The sequence below is a fragment of the Glycine max genome, chromosome 2, assembly GCF_000004515.6.
Source record: "Glycine max cultivar Williams 82 chromosome 2, Glycine_max_v4.0, whole genome shotgun sequence".
Taxonomy (NCBI): Eukaryota; Viridiplantae; Streptophyta; class Magnoliopsida; order Fabales; family Fabaceae; genus Glycine; species Glycine max.
The window spans coordinates 44422344-44440698 of NC_016089.4; the positions used below are offsets into that span (position 1 = coordinate 44422344).

An 18355-nucleotide genomic window follows, 5' to 3' on the forward strand; every position below is an offset into this window, starting at 1 on the left:
TACCCCTAATTGTGGATCAGCCCATCGGACAAGTCCATTTTGTTAGCCCTAAGATAAACCTAGGGATCCAATTCTTAAAGGGAAAGGTTATTTGTTAGTCATTTCATATTGTTATATTAGAAGTAGTAGGTATATTAAGGGAAATTCTTAGAGAATCAAGGTTTGAGTATCAGTTGAAAGAGGTGAGAATACCTGGTGTTTGATCATGATCATGTCTCATTTAAGATTATCTTTAAAATGACACGTATTAGAAAAAAAAATATAAAAAAGTATAATATCAAGCACATAAAAAAAGTTTTAATTGTTGTGAGTTCTTCAACTTTTATTACTTTTTAATTAGGTTTTTGATTTTTTTTTCTTTCAATTGAATCCCTAACAGACGTTTGGTTTAGGGATAATTTTTTTAGTCCTAAAAATATAATATGGAAATGTTATTCCCGTGTATTATTAAAAAATGTATTTCGTAAACTATTAAAACTGATTGGGATTATTTTTTATATTCCCTTGAATAATTAAAACATATGTTTAGATGAGTTATTTTTTCTAGGCAATATATATTGTAATTACTAAAATATTCTTTTTACAAAAACTCTCGTTACACTCTTTGTTTCCTTCTCATATTTTCGAGAATTACAATCATTAAAAGAGAAAGAAGAATTGCCTATTAAAACAGGAGCATCGGAGGAAAAGAAAAAATTATCTTAAAATCTAAGAATGAAACTAACATTAAATCAAATTACAGGAACATCAATTGGGTAGGAATTTGCGGGATTAAAATAAATTTAAGCTCATCATGAAGGAATAATGAGAAAATAGTGGGGTAGTGGTTAATAAAAGGATATATATGAATTTTTACTCATGTAAAAGTATTGTTGTCCTATGAGAATAATTTTTGTCGCTTTCTCCATCAGGACTAAATATCTGTAAAACGTGAGATTATGTCTTTTCCAAGAATAAAATATACTCATGGTTAATATTTGCTAGAATAACTAAATAGTCCATGAGACAACCGTCTCCAAAATATATATTTATTTTTTGTAGGAATGTAAAATCAAAATCACTGTATTTCTAAGAACAAAAAAACATGTTGCTGATGGTAGATTCACGACAAGGGTCAAAACAAATAACGAGGAATAGTACTGATCAAAAACCCATATTTATTTCAAGCCTAAAATATGTTTTAAGTCCATAAGTGAATTTTATTTTATATTCCTATAAAAAATTATCTTAAACTTCTAATAAACCAAAAATTTATTTTCATCATTTATATTTTGTTTTAGTTCCTCATAAATTTGTAAATTTTTTATCTTTAATAAAATGTGTTCATTTGTTATTATGAAGGAAAATAGGTGTTTAAAAACACACATTACGGAATAAAAAAAATCTATTTTGTATTTAAAATTATATTATAAACAGATGACATATAAAGAGAGTAGTTGTTGATGAGTTCTTGAAATAAAAAAAAATATTTAGTAGTGTGAAGACTCTACGTGTATTCACACCGAGACTGAAAAAATAAGAATAGAGAAGTGATGTTTTCAGAAGCATTTCAATGTGTAGCCGAAGACTCTATTTATATTCGTGATCAAATCAAAACCAGTATCTTTTTTTTAAGCTATATTATTTCTTGTTAGCTTTTATTGTTAACCATTTAATAATTAAAATTAAAATAATAATTGATCAAATCAAACTTATATCTAGTCACCTTTTCAACCCAAATCCCAAATACAAAATCATACATGTTTGTTTCTCTTCTTTCATCAAATCTTTCAAATTATTATATTTTTAGTGGTAGAAAAAATATAATAATATTTCACCTTTTGAAATAAATTAATCATTTGATCATATTAAATTCTCTAATTTAATTAATTATCAAATATTAAAATAATTTCTTTAAGAGAGATTAGAACACTTGTTTGTGTTAGACCCCGTAGGTTCAATACTAAACTGGTAATATATTAATCAAATTAAGATACTAATCAAGGTAGGCGTCTAGCAACACTCCTTAATGTCCAGATAACATGAAGTAACATTTTACTTTCAAGAACCATTAGAAGAGTAGTGTAATAATTTCTTCCATCTTTACATCTCTAGGTTAACTCTAGAGTATGATATTACTGTCCAACCCTTTTGAGTTAACTCATAATGAATTAAGAAACTCCTTTCTTCTTTCATTTAATCTTCCTGGCTAGGATTTAATTTTTATTCAGAGTTCAAACTCATTACCAAGAGTTGATGGATTCTTTCTTAATTAATCATTAATTCTACAGGTATTTAATCATATCTAATATTCATTCAACAAATACTCTGAAGCATTAGGTGTTCGAAATTAAAATACAACAAATAACATGTTAATTACTATGACAATCTAAGGTCAAAGAAATCTATTATACCTCTTATTGAGAATTTTCTATTGACAATTTATGGTAAATTTTAATCATTAAAAAATTTCAATTGAGTCAGTTCAATGATCACATCAACATGTGACTCATCTATATATGCAAATTAATAAATAAGATCTATTAATATTTATCCAATAAATATTATCAAATATATATTAATCTATCTGGATTATTGATATCCTATTTACAATAATCCTATGATCAAGAACAGTTTAGATTACAATTAGAACAAACTTGTTTCTCATTATCATAATCTTTATTATAATAACAAGTCTTTAATTTTAATCAAGGACATTATCAAGCGCACCATTTAATCAAATAGTAAAATATGACAATGAAAATAAAATAATATTTTATTATTAAAATTAAAATTGATTACATGATGACTTAGATCGTAGGCATACAAATTTATTCCCAACATATTAGTCATAGTTTTCAAAGAGACTAATACAAAATGAACAAAATTTATTAATTTAACAATGACTAAAATCAAATATCAATAACCAAAAATAAAATTTGTGTTTTATTTAGGTACTCAACACAAACAATAATAATATTAACAACTCAAAATAAAATTCATGTTATTCGTTACCTTAAATATAAAATTTGCTTTGTAGGAACCTCAGAACATATTTAATCATTGATACTGAATATATCTAGAATTTGATTTGCAATGAACTCATCAATTGAACTCTTCATTAAAAATGAAAAATATAAAATTTCAAGTTGATATCAAATTAAAAAAAAAAAAAGACACCTAGAGAACCTCTAATGTAATGCATTGTCATTTGGGTTCCTATAATATCAAACATCATTATCAACTACTCGATATATAATCTCCTAAAATACAATTGATACTATCAAGTGAAATTAAGGGAAGTTTAATAATAACATTTAGATAGTGGATCAGATTTATAATAATGAAGAAGATATTTCTGAGTGTGGAATGATTTTTAACCAAATTAGAGAGATCCTGAAATTATTTCCTTTTTTCCATATTCAATATGGTAGAAGACAAGTTAATTTGGTAGTGCATTCCTTAGCTAGAAATTATATGATGTTTGATGTTGAGCATACTTATAATATGATTTCTCAGTGTATTCAGCATATTATATCAATAATGATTATGTTGTTGTAAAAAAAAATCTCCTTCTTGCTGTTATTTCTCAAATTTGGTCCCCCAAATTTTTGTTTTCGCAAATTTATTCTCTCACTATTTTAATTATGCAATTTTTTCATTTGATAACTTACATAAAATATTTAACGGAATTACTTACATGACAATAGAGTATTGGTGTTGATATGCAATAGTGTCACGTCTATATTGAATGCCAAATAAATGAGCGACCTAAAATTGCACAATTAAACAAGGGACAAACTTCAAAACAAATAATGAGGGGATCAAATTTGAAATATGTCAATGATAAGAGAACCAAAAGTATAATTAAGTAAAACTTTTAATGCTCTCAAACTTTATAACTTAATCACCTCTCTATGAGCTATATAACATATAAGCAAGACTGTAAAAAGCATCACGACCCTCTCTTTAAGACACTATGGTCTTGTTGCAATCTCAAGCACCTTAGTTCAACTTGTTTATAATTAGGAATAGGTTTTTAACATAGTAATAATAAGTGTAATTGCAGTAAAAAAAACATAGTAATAATGACAAAAGTAGGAGTTATTGAAAATAACATTGATGTATAAGGTGGAGAATTATTGAAGTTATTAGTTTATATATCCATGTAGAAAGCTAAAGAGTTATTAAACAAAGCTAAAAACTAAAAGGACACTCAACAATGGAGTGATAAAAGGTAGGAATAGGTAAAATTTACTTACACGGCTAAATGATAGAAGTTCAAGAAGCTTAGACATCTCAAGAACTCATGTCTTTGCTTTTATAGATTATATAATTAACAGACAGATAGAAAATAGAAGTGCCGACATGTTTTCCTTGTTTTACGCTTATATATGATGATCTTTTATTCTCTGTGTTCAAATAATAATCATAAATAAAGGTTAACTTAGAGAAGTTTACATTTGTTGTACATGAACTTGAATTTAAGGCTGAGTGTCCGGCAGTTTGGTAAGAACTGATCGAGTGCTCTGGTTTGTGATCACATTCGAAGTCTAGATGAACAAATGCCCTCTCAACTTCTGGAAGTTTCTCTAGCTTTATCTGAAGGCTCTCTCCAATGGCATGAGCTTCTTTTAAGGGTAAATCCTCTGGTAGTTCAGTGTCAACCTGTTACAGTAGAACCAAAATCATAACAACATCATTTCTTTATCATGAACATAAGTCCCTGATACAGTGATACTAATTAAAATCTATGCCTTAAGTTTTAATTTTGCACATTCTGTTGTGTTGTGTATATATAAGAAACTAGAAAAATAAGAGAGACATAACCATGGAATAGTGGAATAGGACCGCAATGTAGTTCTCAGGGAGAATGCCTTATGAAAAGTTAACACAAATAATTTGCCTTAAATTAAATATTACAAAAAGGGGAGGGGAATGGGAATTAAGATTAGTCTTATATATAAGTAATCTATCAGTACAACGTCAAATTAAATAACAACTATATTTTATATTTAGGTTACAGTCTAATGTTTAAAACTGCTGAGAATTTAACTTTATAAAAATACCTCCACAAAATATAGAACGCCAAATGTGTAGGCACGGACAGTGTCAATGCGCTTAATTTGAGCGTGCATTACGACAAGATATGTCAGCTTCTGCAATACTTCAGGAGGTGCAGATTATCCCACTAATGAAACTGCAAATTTATCAAAATAAAAACCTCCACAAAATAATTTTGCATCCATGCTAATGCTAATATGTATAAGTGATGGCATGATACCATCACATTTTTTGATAATGTTGAAAAAATCAGTTTGTAAGATGATACGTCATCACTTAACTAATGATAGAGACTCAAAACAAAAGTTTCAATACATCAGAGATTCAAAATAATAAAAAAATTTATTAGGGACCCAGAATAAAATTTAGTCATTTATCAGGACCTTACACATGTTTAAGCCTATAATATAATGAAAAGAAGGTGCAGCTGATCATAGCTTATCCCCCACCCCAAAAACAACCTTTCGTATTTATTTTTCTATATACTAAAAATAGGACAAAATTTTGATGCAGCTCTTTAGGTTCTTTTGGTGATCTCTAATCAGAATTGAATTTTCTCTTCTGTAATAAAAGTTTGCATTAAAGTTAGCATAAGCTATCGAAGTAAAACTCAATTCTGGTTAAAGAACAACACCAAAAATACTTAAAGAATTACATCTAAGATTTATAAAGAAAACCTTTTATAGTATAAAATTTAGAAAGTACTTTGCCTTAAAAAACTGCATCTTAAGTTTTACCTGCATTTTCCATCACAGTGCCAGACCAATTTGTAATAGTGTAAATTGAAAGTAAAATAGCACCGACCGGGTCGATCCACCAGTAAAATTTATCACCAAGAACAGCCGCAATTAATCCAATCACATTTGTTACAACATCAAAGTAGTGATCCTGCAAGTTGGCATTTGTAAGATGTTGCAACAGTTTCTTGACTCAATTCATAAAGCAGTTACTAATCAAAAGAGGACACATACATCCGCATAGGCACGGACAATTTTGTTTCCTGAGCTTCTACATTAAAGCCAGAGTGCAAGCTTCACCACTGTTGCAAATATCATAACAGAGTACAACCATACTAGCTGATCAAAAGACATCTTCTCAGGAGGATTGTTTTCTATTAGTTGTTGTACAGCCGTGATCAATACTTGAAAGCCTGTATCAAAATGGATTATATGTAATCTTTTTTTCTCATATTTCCAAATAAATGTGCCTTTCCTAGATCATGTCCTTTAATATAATCTATGCCAAATCATACAGTATTCTGTAAACATTTGTATGTTTGCTTGATTATCTTACCAAATTAGGTTCATGTTCTCAGATTTCAGTATGATGAAAAGATGTATAGTGTAATGAGTAAATAGTCTATGGACTGACAGTGTAAAGTGCAGCACTTTACGCTGTCATCCAATCACAAATTACATGTATGATAAGTTTATTGATTTTTATAATAACACCTTAAAAGCCACGCATACCATGATTTCCTATTAGTTAACAGTGTAAAAAAATGTAAACTAATAGTGCATAGAAATAGGCTAAGTCAATTCTACTCACCAAGTGTTGCTATGACAGCTGCAAAGATAATTATGCCCACTGGCTGCCCCCTCAACTTTCCAATTGGGTATTTGTACATATTTATATCCTTCATTGCAAGGTGGGTAAAGCAAAGTATGCCACCAGCCATGAAGTCAAGAAGAGAATCCAATGTTGATGCTGCAACAGCTATTGATCCACTCCTTATAGTCACATAAATCTAGATATGTATATGAATATTGTTATTTAACTGAGATGTACCAACAAGTATTATACATACAACATCAAACATTAAGGGAGATTATACTAAAACAAGTTCAATTGATATATTGTTAGAACTCTTCATATGAAATTTCACTAGCATGAAGTGAATCCTATTAATACCTGAAAGATGGGTTTATAACTAATGGAACCTGAACTTGGTCGCTACTTCAAAAGAAATTCATAACATGCACATGCCTTCTATTCAGAACAACTACTTGAAGTTTCATTGCTAAACGAACATATAAATCTTATGAATATCACCTTCAATGCCAATAAAACTGCATTTGCATAATTAGAAATCTTCATTGCCCGTTCATGTTCAGCTTGTTTTCCAATGTCTTCTACATCAGTGCAGTCCGATATTACTATGGAGTCAACTTCTTCAAATGATTTTAGAGTAGCAAACTGTCTTTCATAATATTCTTTCTCTCCTTTAAAAATTGAAACATGTCACTTCAAACGAGAGAAAAGTTCGTGCTTTGGAAACAGGTCATGGTTCTAAAGACAGAATAAAGCAATCAAGCAGCCCAAAAAAATGTAGCAATTCCTTCGTTGTTATTGAACATTTTTAAAAAATTCTATCAAGTATTCAAACTAAATATGTATGATTTTCTCCTTCAGAACACATAATGCAAAGCAGAATTTGAGTTATTAAGTATTGGATCAAATTAGGGTTTTGGTGCAATTTCACTAAGTATTGCATTTGTCTAGAATCTGTCACTCCCTTGAAATTCCTTCGTTCGATTTTATTAAAGTGTATTGGCGAGAATGGCTAAACTGAGTGAGACTGACAGAAAAATTGTCTAATGAAAATATAAAACAATCTTATATTGATATGATTAATTTTATGAGCATGATATAAAAGTACATGCCATAATCTAATTGAGTCGCACAACATTGAATGTAGTAAGTGGTTTTCATTGTATGATTAACATACTAAGCCATAGAACATGCAGGCACGCGCGCACACACAACGCAACTTTAACTTTCAAGAGAGAAATCAGAGAGAGACCTTGACTTAAGTGGTTGGTAGAGGAAACTTGATGGTCAAACTGAAAGGGAGACTCAGAGTCGAGGCCAGAACGGTCATTATCGGGAAGCTTGAACAAGAAAGCTGTTCTAAGAGAGTTAAAAGAGTTCCCATCATGGTTCTGGTTCCCCAGTAGTGGCCTTGAACCGCAATTCTCATCCATTCAATCACAGCTAGTACTAGTGCAAGTGCTCAACCGTGGACCAATGTCCAATAACATACGTATACAACTCATAATAACTATAGTATTAAACAATGTTTGTGCTGTTAAATTGAACACTTGATTACAGCCTTTAGATTATGTTTTGAAAAGTAATTTAAACATTATCACACATCCCTTATAGAATAACCAACCATCTTGCTTCTTGGTGCTGTTAATACAAGCTCCTACTTGTTCAGAAATTTATTCAGAGTGGAGAAACTTGTCATTTGACCAATTGACAATGACACTAGAGAACAAGCATGCTGAATGCTGCATGCCGCATGCTGGCACAGCAAAGTGTCTTGCAAACATGGTTGTAGTAAACTAATAAAATTTGAAGGTTTGACTTGAAATTTGTAGTTGAACCTAACAACGGATGACTAAAGAGTACTTGATTCTCACTTAAATAAATATTTATTTTAACTGACATGATTTTGATTCAAATGATAAGTGGCATCAATTAATCCCTTAAACAAAAAAAATTGACATCAAACTTATCATTCTAACATTAAATTGATTGCAGCTTTCTCATTTTGAAATACTTAATTGATGTAATTTCTTGAAAGAACTAAATTGTTAGCACTCCACATATTCGCAGAGGCTAGTGTAATTCCAAAAACCAAAATGACAATCTACTCTCCTTTACTTTATTTTAAGAAGTTTAAGTTCAATGAGCTGAACACTTTAATTTCACATGCATTTTTTAAATTTGAGGAGGGAGGGGAATGCTGACATCAGACTTTATGCAAATTACTCAAGCTCCTCATCATTGGTCCTTTTAAATTTGAGATTACTAGTTACATTATTCTTTTTTTCTTAAATAATCTAACATTTTAGAAATTAATGTATGATTATTAATATTGATTAAAAATTAACAATTAAAATTATAACACATATATTGTTGTACATATATAATTATTTATTATTCTCTCTATCTCTATCCCATAATAAGTATCATCCTAATTTTTTTTTATTTGATAACAACTAATAAATAAGTAAGTGTAATAATTTTACAAAGTAACATTACTATTAATGTTACATTAAAAAACAAAAATAAACTTATTATAAATATTAGTGAAAAAAGTAATCAATCAACATTACAATAAAAAGCTAAAATGACCCTTATTTTGAGATTTATTTTTCTTCTTACACGATATTTATTTTGAAACAAAAAAGTACAATAATCATCAATTTATAATTAATAATTATAATTATACTTCATTTTTTTAGTGCATTCCTTCAACTTAAAAAAGACAAATTACTTTTCCTTTAGATTGAAATTTCATTGGCTGAAAAGGAAAAAAAAAACTTATTCCAGATAGAAATGTTTATAAACTTCTACGCACTCTTTTTCAACCCTGTTATTGAACACAATCTCATATTTACCAGTAAGATTGGGCACTTATTAGTAGAACCGGTACCTGATTTTACAACCATTTTTTAGCAAAATACTATTTCGTTAAAAAGGCTCATATACTGATCATTCTCTTTACTGTAGAGATACGCAGCAAATAATACGCGTCAAAATTTAGCGAGTATTAAGAATGCTTGTTTTGAATTAAAAAATGATAAAAGTAACTCAACCATTCTAGAGTTTAACATGCAAAACTAACCCTGGCATTACTGACAACACATAAATTTGTCTATCAAAGTAATATGGATTAATGAAATAGACCATCAATAAACACTGTCGAAGTTTAAAAAGCTCAAACTCAGACATCTCAAAACCAAACGGTAGAGCAAGTTTCAACAGTGTCACATTATTGGGTGGCTAAACAAGATCAAGGCAACAAACTAGAAGGTTATCCAATCAGCTCTTGCATGAGTTCAGTACCTGTGAGACAGCTTCTCCTTTTCCAGGTAGTTCTGAACATACCTGCATCCATCAAAAGCCATATTAGACATACAATTTAACCAGCCGGGGAGAGAAAGAGAGTCATTTTTTAGTCGAAGCTACTTAGCTAATGAGAAATTCTATGGAGAGGAGAATCACTCAAGAGGTTGAACTTTTCACCATGAGTTGGACTCTGAGATTCATGGCAGCATATATTATTATCCAGCATTTATTTTCTCCGTTTCAAATCCACCTCTCCAGAGAATTACTGTAGCTAATTTCAGTTCAATTCCAGCACCTATTTTACTTATCAACCAACGCTAACAGACTTAACATCAAGCACTAATGTACCCCAGTACCATAAGGCTCCTCGCTAAGCAAAGATATGGAAGAGGGTCATTCGAGCAGCCTTACCCTTGCATATGCAAAGAGGCTTTTCTGGATTTGAGCTCATGCTAAGTTAACAGACTTGTTTCAAGAAAATAAATACCAAGCCAAATTCTGTTTTTTAATCTTCCTTTGAACTTTTAATAGATAGAAATTGCAATAGTTGCTGAGGGTAAATCAGATTGAGGGAAAGAGATATAATGCAGTGGAATAGAAAGACATACATTACACTAGTTGTAATTGTTTAAATTTTAAAAATAGGATGGCATGGAATGAACCTATTGATTCCACCCAAAACCTTTTATTTCCTTCCTAAGTTACAAGTGATGTCCAACAAATTTTGCACAATTGCATTGTTAATAGTAAAAAAAAGAACCAATGTTGTTGAGATCACAATCTTCCTCGAAGGATGGTGCAATGTTGCACTTTTGTGTGGGAGCTTCAATCCAATTATTCACACCAACATAAATTGGTGAGAAAAATATATGACCATAGGGAAAGGCTTATCAAACCACTGAATGGGGTGATTTTTCATAAATCTAAACGACCGGCCATTTAAGTGGCAGGGCTGAGCAACCCATTTTTTCCCCAAAAAAAATCCCATCCTCAAAAAATCTAAACTTTGTATTTAATTAGCTAGAATCTTATTATCTGGTTATGTGTTGCTTATCCTCCCCTTCCAATCTCAATCACAACAACCTTGTATTCTGCCGATTTGTAAGCACAATGTAGGTTAAAAATTGACCTAGGCTTCAAATATGGTTTCTGCAACAAGCAAAGCTACTAATCTCCAACGACAAACAAAAACAAAAACATCGCGGAAAAACATAGAAACAAATATTTCCTAATCACCTAATATTTCCTCTGACACAGAAAACAAAAGGGGAAAAAACAAGCAAATAAACAAACAAATTCTTAACACCTGAAGAGGTCGCCAATCCATTGAAAAGTACATCAAACTCAACAGAATAATAAATTAATTAAATATTTATCAAAACAGATTCGTTCCCTTTTCCCTAACAGATCAGAACACAAAGCCCGAATCCTCTCCAATTTTGTTCCTTCAACCAGATCAATTCCGGTCAAGTTATTTCCAAAATCAACAACAAAACGTTGAATTGTTCATCGACGTTCGATCGAATTTACAACCACAGGCATGTACATACATAATCATCGCGCAAAACAGAGATAGAGCGAAACCCTAATTCAGAGAGAGAGAGAGACTTACGTGTAGGTTCCGACGAGGGGACCAAGCAAGAGAGTGGCGCTGATCCAATTCTCGGAGACCTTGTGGTGAATCTTTGTGGGCAAGTCCTTCCAGAGACCCGGCATTATCTTCTGCTGGAAAGGGGAGAGCGCGTAGATCACTGATTTCACCGGCACAATCTGTTTCCCCATCTTCTTCTTCTTCGATACGAACGAAGGCGAAATCTGAGATGAAATCAGAGGAAATGAGATATGAACCCTAATTTCTAGTTTGTTCGGTTGAGATTGGAATCGGATCTTCTCTCTGTGCCTATTCCAGTCCAGTACGACTGCGTTCCGCTATTGCCCGGCTCACAAATTTTCCACGTCACGGTTTATTTTATAAAAGTTTTTTTTTCTTTTTTTTGTATAATTATTTAGAAAAAGTGTGGAACAAGTGTCATGTTTTTTTTCATTTTAACTATATATAAATGTTTTTAGCTTGTGTGAAAAATATAAAAATATAAATTAAAAAATGTTAAATGGTTATTTATAATAAAAAAATGTTAGTAAAAAAATATGTAATTAATTTATTGGAAAAGTTGACAACAATATGAATTAGTCAACTATGTTTGGTTCGATGGTTAAGAATCAGATTCATAAGAAAATAAAAAGTTGATTTTTTTTTTCTATTTGAAGAGTTTTTTATTTAGAAAATTCTATTTGAAGAGATAAAACAAATGACTAAGTGGCATAATGCTTTTTTTTATTAATAATTAATAATAAAATGAAAAGAACAAAGTGAGTTTCAAATAAATAATAAAATGATTGGTTGAACTTACTTTAGAATGTTAGTTTTTTTCATCATCAACATAGAACTTCTACAAAAATTATTATTTTTTAATTTAAGTTAAACCTAACATACAAACATGCCTTTTTCAAATTTTATTTTTTTATCTTTATTCAACTAAAGATATTTATAGAAAAATTAACCGTCTCTGAAAATTTTTAAAGTAACAACTAATTTTTAGTTTTAATTTAAATAAAATAAATCAATTTTTAAAATATGATTAGTTTCAAATAAACTACGACAATGACTCATAGAGGTAGAGGTACCATTAGTGGTGGTGGCAATGCAAATGATGGCAACAATGACAATGTCATGAAGGTAGCGGTATTGGTGGTGGCAGGTAATGGTGACAACATTAGTGGTGGTGACAGAGGTGATATTAGTAGTGAGGACGGTGATGGAAGTGATATTATTGGTGGTGGTGGTGGTGACATCAAGTTGCAGTGGTGTGGTGTTGGTGGTAGTTGTGACAACGTTGGTGGTGATTGTGGTGAAAGTCACGAAAGTGCTATCGTTAGTAGTAGTGGTGACAATGACGGTGGCAGTGACCTCTAATGGTGGTAGTGGTAACAACGCTATTGACGACGATAGTGACAGTGATGATGATGATGACAATAGTGGCAGTGGTAGTAATGTTGGTGGCGATAATCAGGTTGATAACGATGGTGGTGACAGTGAAAATAATGATAGTGGTAGTACGGTACTAGTGGTCATGGTGATAACAACCAATTATGATAATTACAACAATGGTGATGGTGACAATAATATGATAGTGACAATGACGGAGGTGACATTGATGATGACGATGGTGGTAATGCCAACAACAATGATGGTGGTCACAAAAATTGTAGGAGTGGTGACAACAAAAAATGTTATTGTCAAATGTGAAAAATATATATTTTTAAACTAAAAAATAAATTCACAAAATATTTTTTCTTAATTTTGAAAATAAATGTAAAAATATTTTTAAAATAATTTAAGCTTATTTTTGCCAAACACATTTTATTTTAAAAATTGCATTTGAAATTCAAAAACTAAAAAATCACAATCACCCCAAAATGATTCTAAGTTATACATTAATAATATAAAATATTTTTATACTATTATTCAATCATAAATTATTGTAGTGATAAATTTATTAATTTTTATGATAATAATCTTAAAAATTATCCCAACAATTTTTTTTGTTGAGAGTGTAAAAGTAACTGTGTATGATAAAACATATTTTTACCTTTTGTAATTCTATGTTAAATTTTTTACTCATATATATATATATATATCATCAATTTAATTATGATTCAACTACAATAAAATCATAAAACAATGCCTTCGTTTCAATTATTTGTCGTATTTTCAAATCACCGCTTCATGTATGAAACAACCAAAATAGAATAAATAGAAATAAAGTAGCATACGTATCTTAGATGTGTAGAGTATATTATTATGCTGTCATTGTCACAGACAACTATAAGAATACTAATATAATGATGATACATCAACTCACCTTAATTATTGAGCCTACTTAGTTATAAAGCAAACTTTAAGCTCATCTTTATATATGGTGTATAAATAAATGTGGCTTGGCATAAGGATCGATGGAGAATATCTGGTGGTGCTAGAGACATGAGGGTCCCATGATGGACTTGCAGAAATTTAGAATAGTCCCACTTTACAAAGACATGCGTTAATAAGTCAAGCCTAAAATAGATTAGTTTGGCTTAGCAGAGCTAAGGACAACAACATCCACCTCTACTACATTAACCTCAATGGCCCTACTAACATTAGACATTATCCTTAACAAAACGCGGTATTACTTTGTTCAAGAAAGTACATACTTTGATGGAGTTTGAGTTTTGTATATATAATTATATTAAATACTAAAGATTTTTTTTATTATTTATAATAATCTTATTCGACTCAAACACAAATTTATTCAATAAAAAATACTTATGACCAATAAAAAAATAGATACTCTCACATCAAACTAACTGTTCTTTCCATTCAATCATAAACTTACAATAATAACAATAATCAGTTTAGTCCCAGCAGGGTTATATTTATAGACATTACAGATATATATACTAATCAATCGGTCAAAATATAATAATAACGAAATTCTCCTAATTTTACAAGTCTATTGATACAATTGAATTGATTGTGGCAATGAATATGTGTACCCCCTCCCGTTTTTCTTCCCATCTTTTAGTGAAGTTTTCCTGTAGCTGCTTTGCAGAATTAACATGCAGGAACTGACATCAAATATGCTATGATTCTCAATGTAGACACATACTATAGGTCAGTTTTGGCCCGTTTCATTTCGTTGGAGTTGAATGTAGAGGGACTAGCACTGAGTTGAGGGCTCTCTTCTCTAAAATTGGAATTCAGCATAGCAAGTTCTCTTAGTTGTTGCCTTTTGTAGAGATCCTGTGACTCATCCTGCACGTGAAACGGAGGAGAATAAGAAAAACTCATATACAACACAATATCAACACTTAATGTCTCTTTGCTAATTGGTTTGCAATTTGACTAATGGAACATTTTGCTCCAAACAAAACCCACTTTCCTACACATTTCTGTCTATTTGCTGCAGCTAATTTATTAGCATATAAAATTAAGTAAAAACTTCAGTGGTTTGATATATGTAGTCACAATATCTCAGTAGTAAGTAATATTCAGAGCTTTAAAACTATAAGGAGATACCATGGGTTTGAGTAGTTCTTCTATGATTTCCTGTGCTTGCCTCAGCCTTATATCAACAACATTGACAGGTAACTCAGCCTCAATCAAAACGTGCAGTGGTTCATTTAAGTGTTCGTAGCCTGGCCTTCCCCTTAACAACTCTTCCTTTGGATTATAAAAGATAGAGTGAAGTTAATGGTTACAGTTAATATATGTAGTCAGAAAAAAAAAAAAGACACACTCAACAAATTGAAAGGAGAAGCAACTGACATTAAATTAGGTTCTTAGGATTTGCAACTTGCAAGACAATCCACTAAAGAATAGATGATACCTTATCTAGTTCTTTTATTGAACCTTTCCCTCTGATAAATACACGGCAACCTGTGGTAGCCTCCACTCGCTTCAGTGAATTACCCCTAGGGCCAAGAAGCCTTCCAACCAAATTGAACTGAAATTTAAGCTAGGCTTAGTGACTCAAAGCTCAGTAGAACAACATAAAACTATTGCAACAATACATGGTATAAACCTGCATAAGGCTACAGCAAAAGGCATTAAAATGTTCTACATATCTTCTTACATTTGGATAGCTATCATTAGCAATATCCAAGCGCAATATCCTCTTCACAATGTGAGAGCTTGGGACACCTGGCGATGTTTGCCAATCCACGTTTAGTCCTTGTACTCCAGCTAACCCCTTATGTAAGATTGGACTTAACCTCTTAGAAAATGAAATGACTAAAAGTAAAATGATAGAAAAAGAAGAAAGGATGAATGAAATGGAAGAGTAGTAGTATAAGTGATACATGATACAAAGAAAACAAGTTGTAGCTGCTTGGTTTCAACAAAACAGACTGAGGGAATCAATTTAAATTCACAAATATTGATAACATTGGTGTCATAAACTAACAATTCCAAAAGTTTTCACTGATAGATGAAGACATATGCCTCCTCACACAAGAGAACATAAATAATGCATAGGTTCACCAACCTTGTACCAAAAGTAAACTTTTTATCAAAAGAATGGGGTAGACGGGTGGTAAGGACTAAGGATCAAACTCTAGATCACTTGCTCATAGAGACTTTAATACCATGTCATGAACTAAGGATCCCAAAAGCTTAAACTAGTGAAAACAAATAAATGGTGTTATATATTATATTTCTAATTTCTAACTATTGTCACCCTATGCACAATGGAAAACAGATAATGTTAAGTACCTGAAGTTGTAATAGGCTAAGAATTAGATTTTCTAACAATCCATGAATAGCTTATGTAGACTAACATTGAAGCAAAGAAAAGTAGGAACTAAACATGGAAGAGTGCTGGAGAGTGATCTATTAAACAGAAGTATAGAACAGAAAAATAAAATACATACTTCATGTGACAAGCTGTTCCAGCCTGTAAAATTTGGTTGTATGTCTAAAGAAGGCATAAGATTGGGTTTGGGGCTTCCGAACTGCACTCTGTCATAGTCACTAAACCCTTGGTTCTGCATCATTCCATTCTTTCCAGAAACCCTTAAAATCTCTGATAATAAAGTAACACTAAATATAAGAACGAGTTAAAAGAATGAGACCTTACTACTGTAGGTTGTCAAATATGAGCACGAAGGGTACTAGCTAGTAAGCACATACAGTTCAAACCATGACTATGAAAACAAAAAATTCAAGCAAGCATAAATATTTAATAGTAAATCTGATCAGATAAAGTTTGCTCTACTCATTGAAAAAAATATGCCTAATTTACTTCTTTTACTATAGTGGATATATCATCAATGAATAAAACATTTTGTTCGTTGTTTGAAAAAGAATAGCGATAATTGTATAGACACATTGTTGTGGAGAGTAATGCACATTGCCGCCATCTTTTAGGACCTTTTAAGGATTTTTTCCTCCCTGCATTCTGTTCTTTCTTTCTTTTCGGTTATCCGAAACTCACCAACTAAGATGATTGATCCCTTTTCATGAGTTTATCAGAACTATGTTGAAGTTTGCTATGGTCACATATAGGTGGCTAATCTGGTTTCCAGTTACGTGTATTTTGTTCAACAATATAGACTTCTATTTCCTTTTGCAATTATTAGTGATGACAGAATTAAGCATCAACCAGTAAATTGAAATGAAATCCTACTATACTTCAACCCGGTGACAAGATCATAACTCGACAATTCAGTGCAATTTGAAGGAGTTAATAATAGACCTCAAGACAAAAGGAAAATGAGATACTAATCCAAGTGACTAGAAAACTGGGTTTATGACGAGGCCCAATTCACCTGAAACAAGAGGTGAGATCAACAAAAGGAGGAAACTATCAATAACAGAAACCTTGGAAGGTTTTAAAAAACAGCCAGCGACTGTGATTTGGACTGCAACATCAAGGTTTGTTTTTTTTTTTTTCTTTCTGTGGTCACAATTGCGATCACATCAGCCATATTTATCATGGATCATCACAAAACTGCAATTTCCTGCAATGTCAAGGATCACGACACAACCACGATCGCAACCAAAATTTAAAACCTTATGATACATAGATTTAGAATAACCAACCTTGATTTAAGAGCCTGGTACACAAGGGTAGGACTTGCATGAAAGGCCCAAGCTTCTGGTGTTCTGCTAGCAGCTCCGTTAAGTACTGACTATAAAAACGTGAATAAGAACATGCACCCAGAAGTTAATTGAAATCCTGACATCAAACATATACGTATACATATAACATAGGTACCTAAAAAATCAAAATTTTCAGTTTCACAATAAATAGCAGAAGAAGAATCACCCCCCAATCCATTCACCTTTCAGCCTCAAAATTGCTTCTCATGTTTATGTTTGGTGAATTGGCCCTTGCTGTTGAAGGTGAGGAAATCTGATTGTACAAACCAGACATCAATTCTACAAGAATTAAGGGATGCAAATTTTGCACAGAAAGGCTATAGAAAATTCAAGGCACTAAGAGAGAAATAAAGGGTTGATTGAGATGGGGTTTGGCCTCAATGATCCTATTAAAAAAAAAACACAGAATCACCTCACTTATGTTTGAAAGGAAGAAAGAGCAAATGGTAATGAAAGAAGGAAAGGTACAAAAAATAAGAAATATAGATGGAGGGCCACCTTCTGTTGCTCAGTAGTAAAAGCAAGCGTTAAAGGGTGCCTCTCAATCCATCTATCTCTCTCTCTCAAGGTGTGATTTAATTGTTGTTTTGTTGACTTCTGTTGCATATGCAATGTTGTATCATTACTCCTGATTAACTAGTAGTTTTGAACCGTCTATGCAGCTCCCATAAACACTCAGAGGAGGAAGAATTTATCGTGTTGATAGTAATCTTACAAGGCTGAAACATGATTGTCACCTATGAAAGATAC

The 18355-nt window shown here is 31.4% G+C and overlaps 3 protein-coding genes and 1 pseudogene across 7 annotated transcripts; 1 reads left to right on the plus strand and 3 right to left on the minus strand.

Annotated features, from left to right (window-relative positions):
• Positions 1 to 4359: 4359 nt before the first annotated feature.
• Positions 4360 to 8944, minus strand: LOC100819420 (metal tolerance protein 4-like; annotated as a pseudogene).
• Positions 8945 to 9704: 760 nt separating this feature from the next.
• On the minus strand, positions 9705 to 11864 carry LOC100500582 (cytochrome b-c1 complex subunit 8). Its single transcript, XM_003519250.5, has 2 exons — positions 11516 to 11864; positions 9705 to 9942 (listed from the first exon to the last, which is right to left on the minus strand). Exons 1-2 carry the CDS (start codon positions 11683 to 11685, stop codon positions 9894 to 9896), a joined length of 219 nt encoding a protein of 72 aa, XP_003519298.1. The 5' UTR covers positions 11686 to 11864; the 3' UTR covers positions 9705 to 9893.
• Positions 11865 to 12565: 701 nt separating this feature from the next.
• Positions 12566 to 13960, plus strand: LOC102660421 (cell wall protein IFF6-like). The gene is made up of 3 exons (XM_006576024.1): positions 12566 to 12782; positions 12868 to 13133; positions 13913 to 13960. Exons 1-3 carry the CDS (start codon positions 12566 to 12568, stop codon positions 13958 to 13960), a joined length of 531 nt encoding a protein of 176 aa, XP_006576087.1.
• A 341-nt stretch (positions 13961 to 14301) lies between these two features.
• LOC100820485 (KH domain-containing protein At3g08620) lies at positions 14302 to 18355 on the minus strand. Of its 5 annotated transcripts, none has more exons than XM_014769414.3 (8): positions 18104 to 18355; positions 17788 to 17858; positions 17546 to 17634; positions 16375 to 16526; positions 15528 to 15719; positions 15333 to 15449; positions 15023 to 15166; positions 14302 to 14758 (listed from the first exon to the last, which is right to left on the minus strand). In XM_014769414.3, the coding sequence occupies exons 1-8, from the start codon at positions 18209 to 18211 to the stop codon at positions 14612 to 14614; spliced, it is 1020 nt and encodes a 339-aa protein (XP_014624900.1). In that variant the 5' UTR covers positions 18212 to 18355; the 3' UTR covers positions 14302 to 14611. The 5 variants fall into 5 exon arrangements, with proteins under 5 accessions (XP_014624900.1, XP_014624902.1, XP_014624904.1 ...); XM_014769416.3 differs by having other exon boundaries at positions 15528 to 15695; positions 18104 to 18352; XM_014769418.3 differs by having other exon boundaries at positions 15579 to 15719; positions 18104 to 18350.

Bases quoted from the DNA above. Each gene is read 5' to 3' on its own strand.
- LOC100500582 (XM_003519250.5), bottom strand. From the start codon at position 11,685: ATGGGGAAACAGATTGTGCCGGTGAAATCAGTGATCTACGCGCTCTCC. The intron at 9,943-11,515 runs GTAAGTCTCTCT...TGATGGATGCAG, and splicing joins CCCCTCGTCGGAACCTACAC to GTATGTTCAGAACTACCTGG.
- LOC102660421 (XM_006576024.1), top strand. From the start codon at position 12,566: ATGACTCATAGAGGTAGAGGTACCATTAGTGGTGGTGGCAATGCAAAT. The intron at 12,783-12,867 runs GTAGTTGTGACA...TGACGGTGGCAG, and splicing joins GCAGTGGTGTGGTGTTGGTG to TGACCTCTAATGGTGGTAGT. The intron at 13,134-13,912 runs GTAATGCCAACA...GCTTGGCATAAG, and splicing joins CATTGATGATGACGATGGTG to GATCGATGGAGAATATCTGG.
- LOC100820485 (XM_014769414.3), bottom strand. From the start codon at position 18,211: ATGCAACAGAAGTCAACAAAACAACAATTAAATCACACCTTGAGAGAG. The intron at 15,720-16,374 runs GTATGTATTTTA...TCATTTTCTAAG, and splicing joins GGAACAGCTTGTCACATGAA to AGGTTAAGTCCAATCTTACA. The intron at 14,759-15,022 runs GTATCTCCTTAT...TTTCACGTGCAG, and splicing joins AAGAACTACTCAAACCCATG to GATGAGTCACAGGATCTCTA.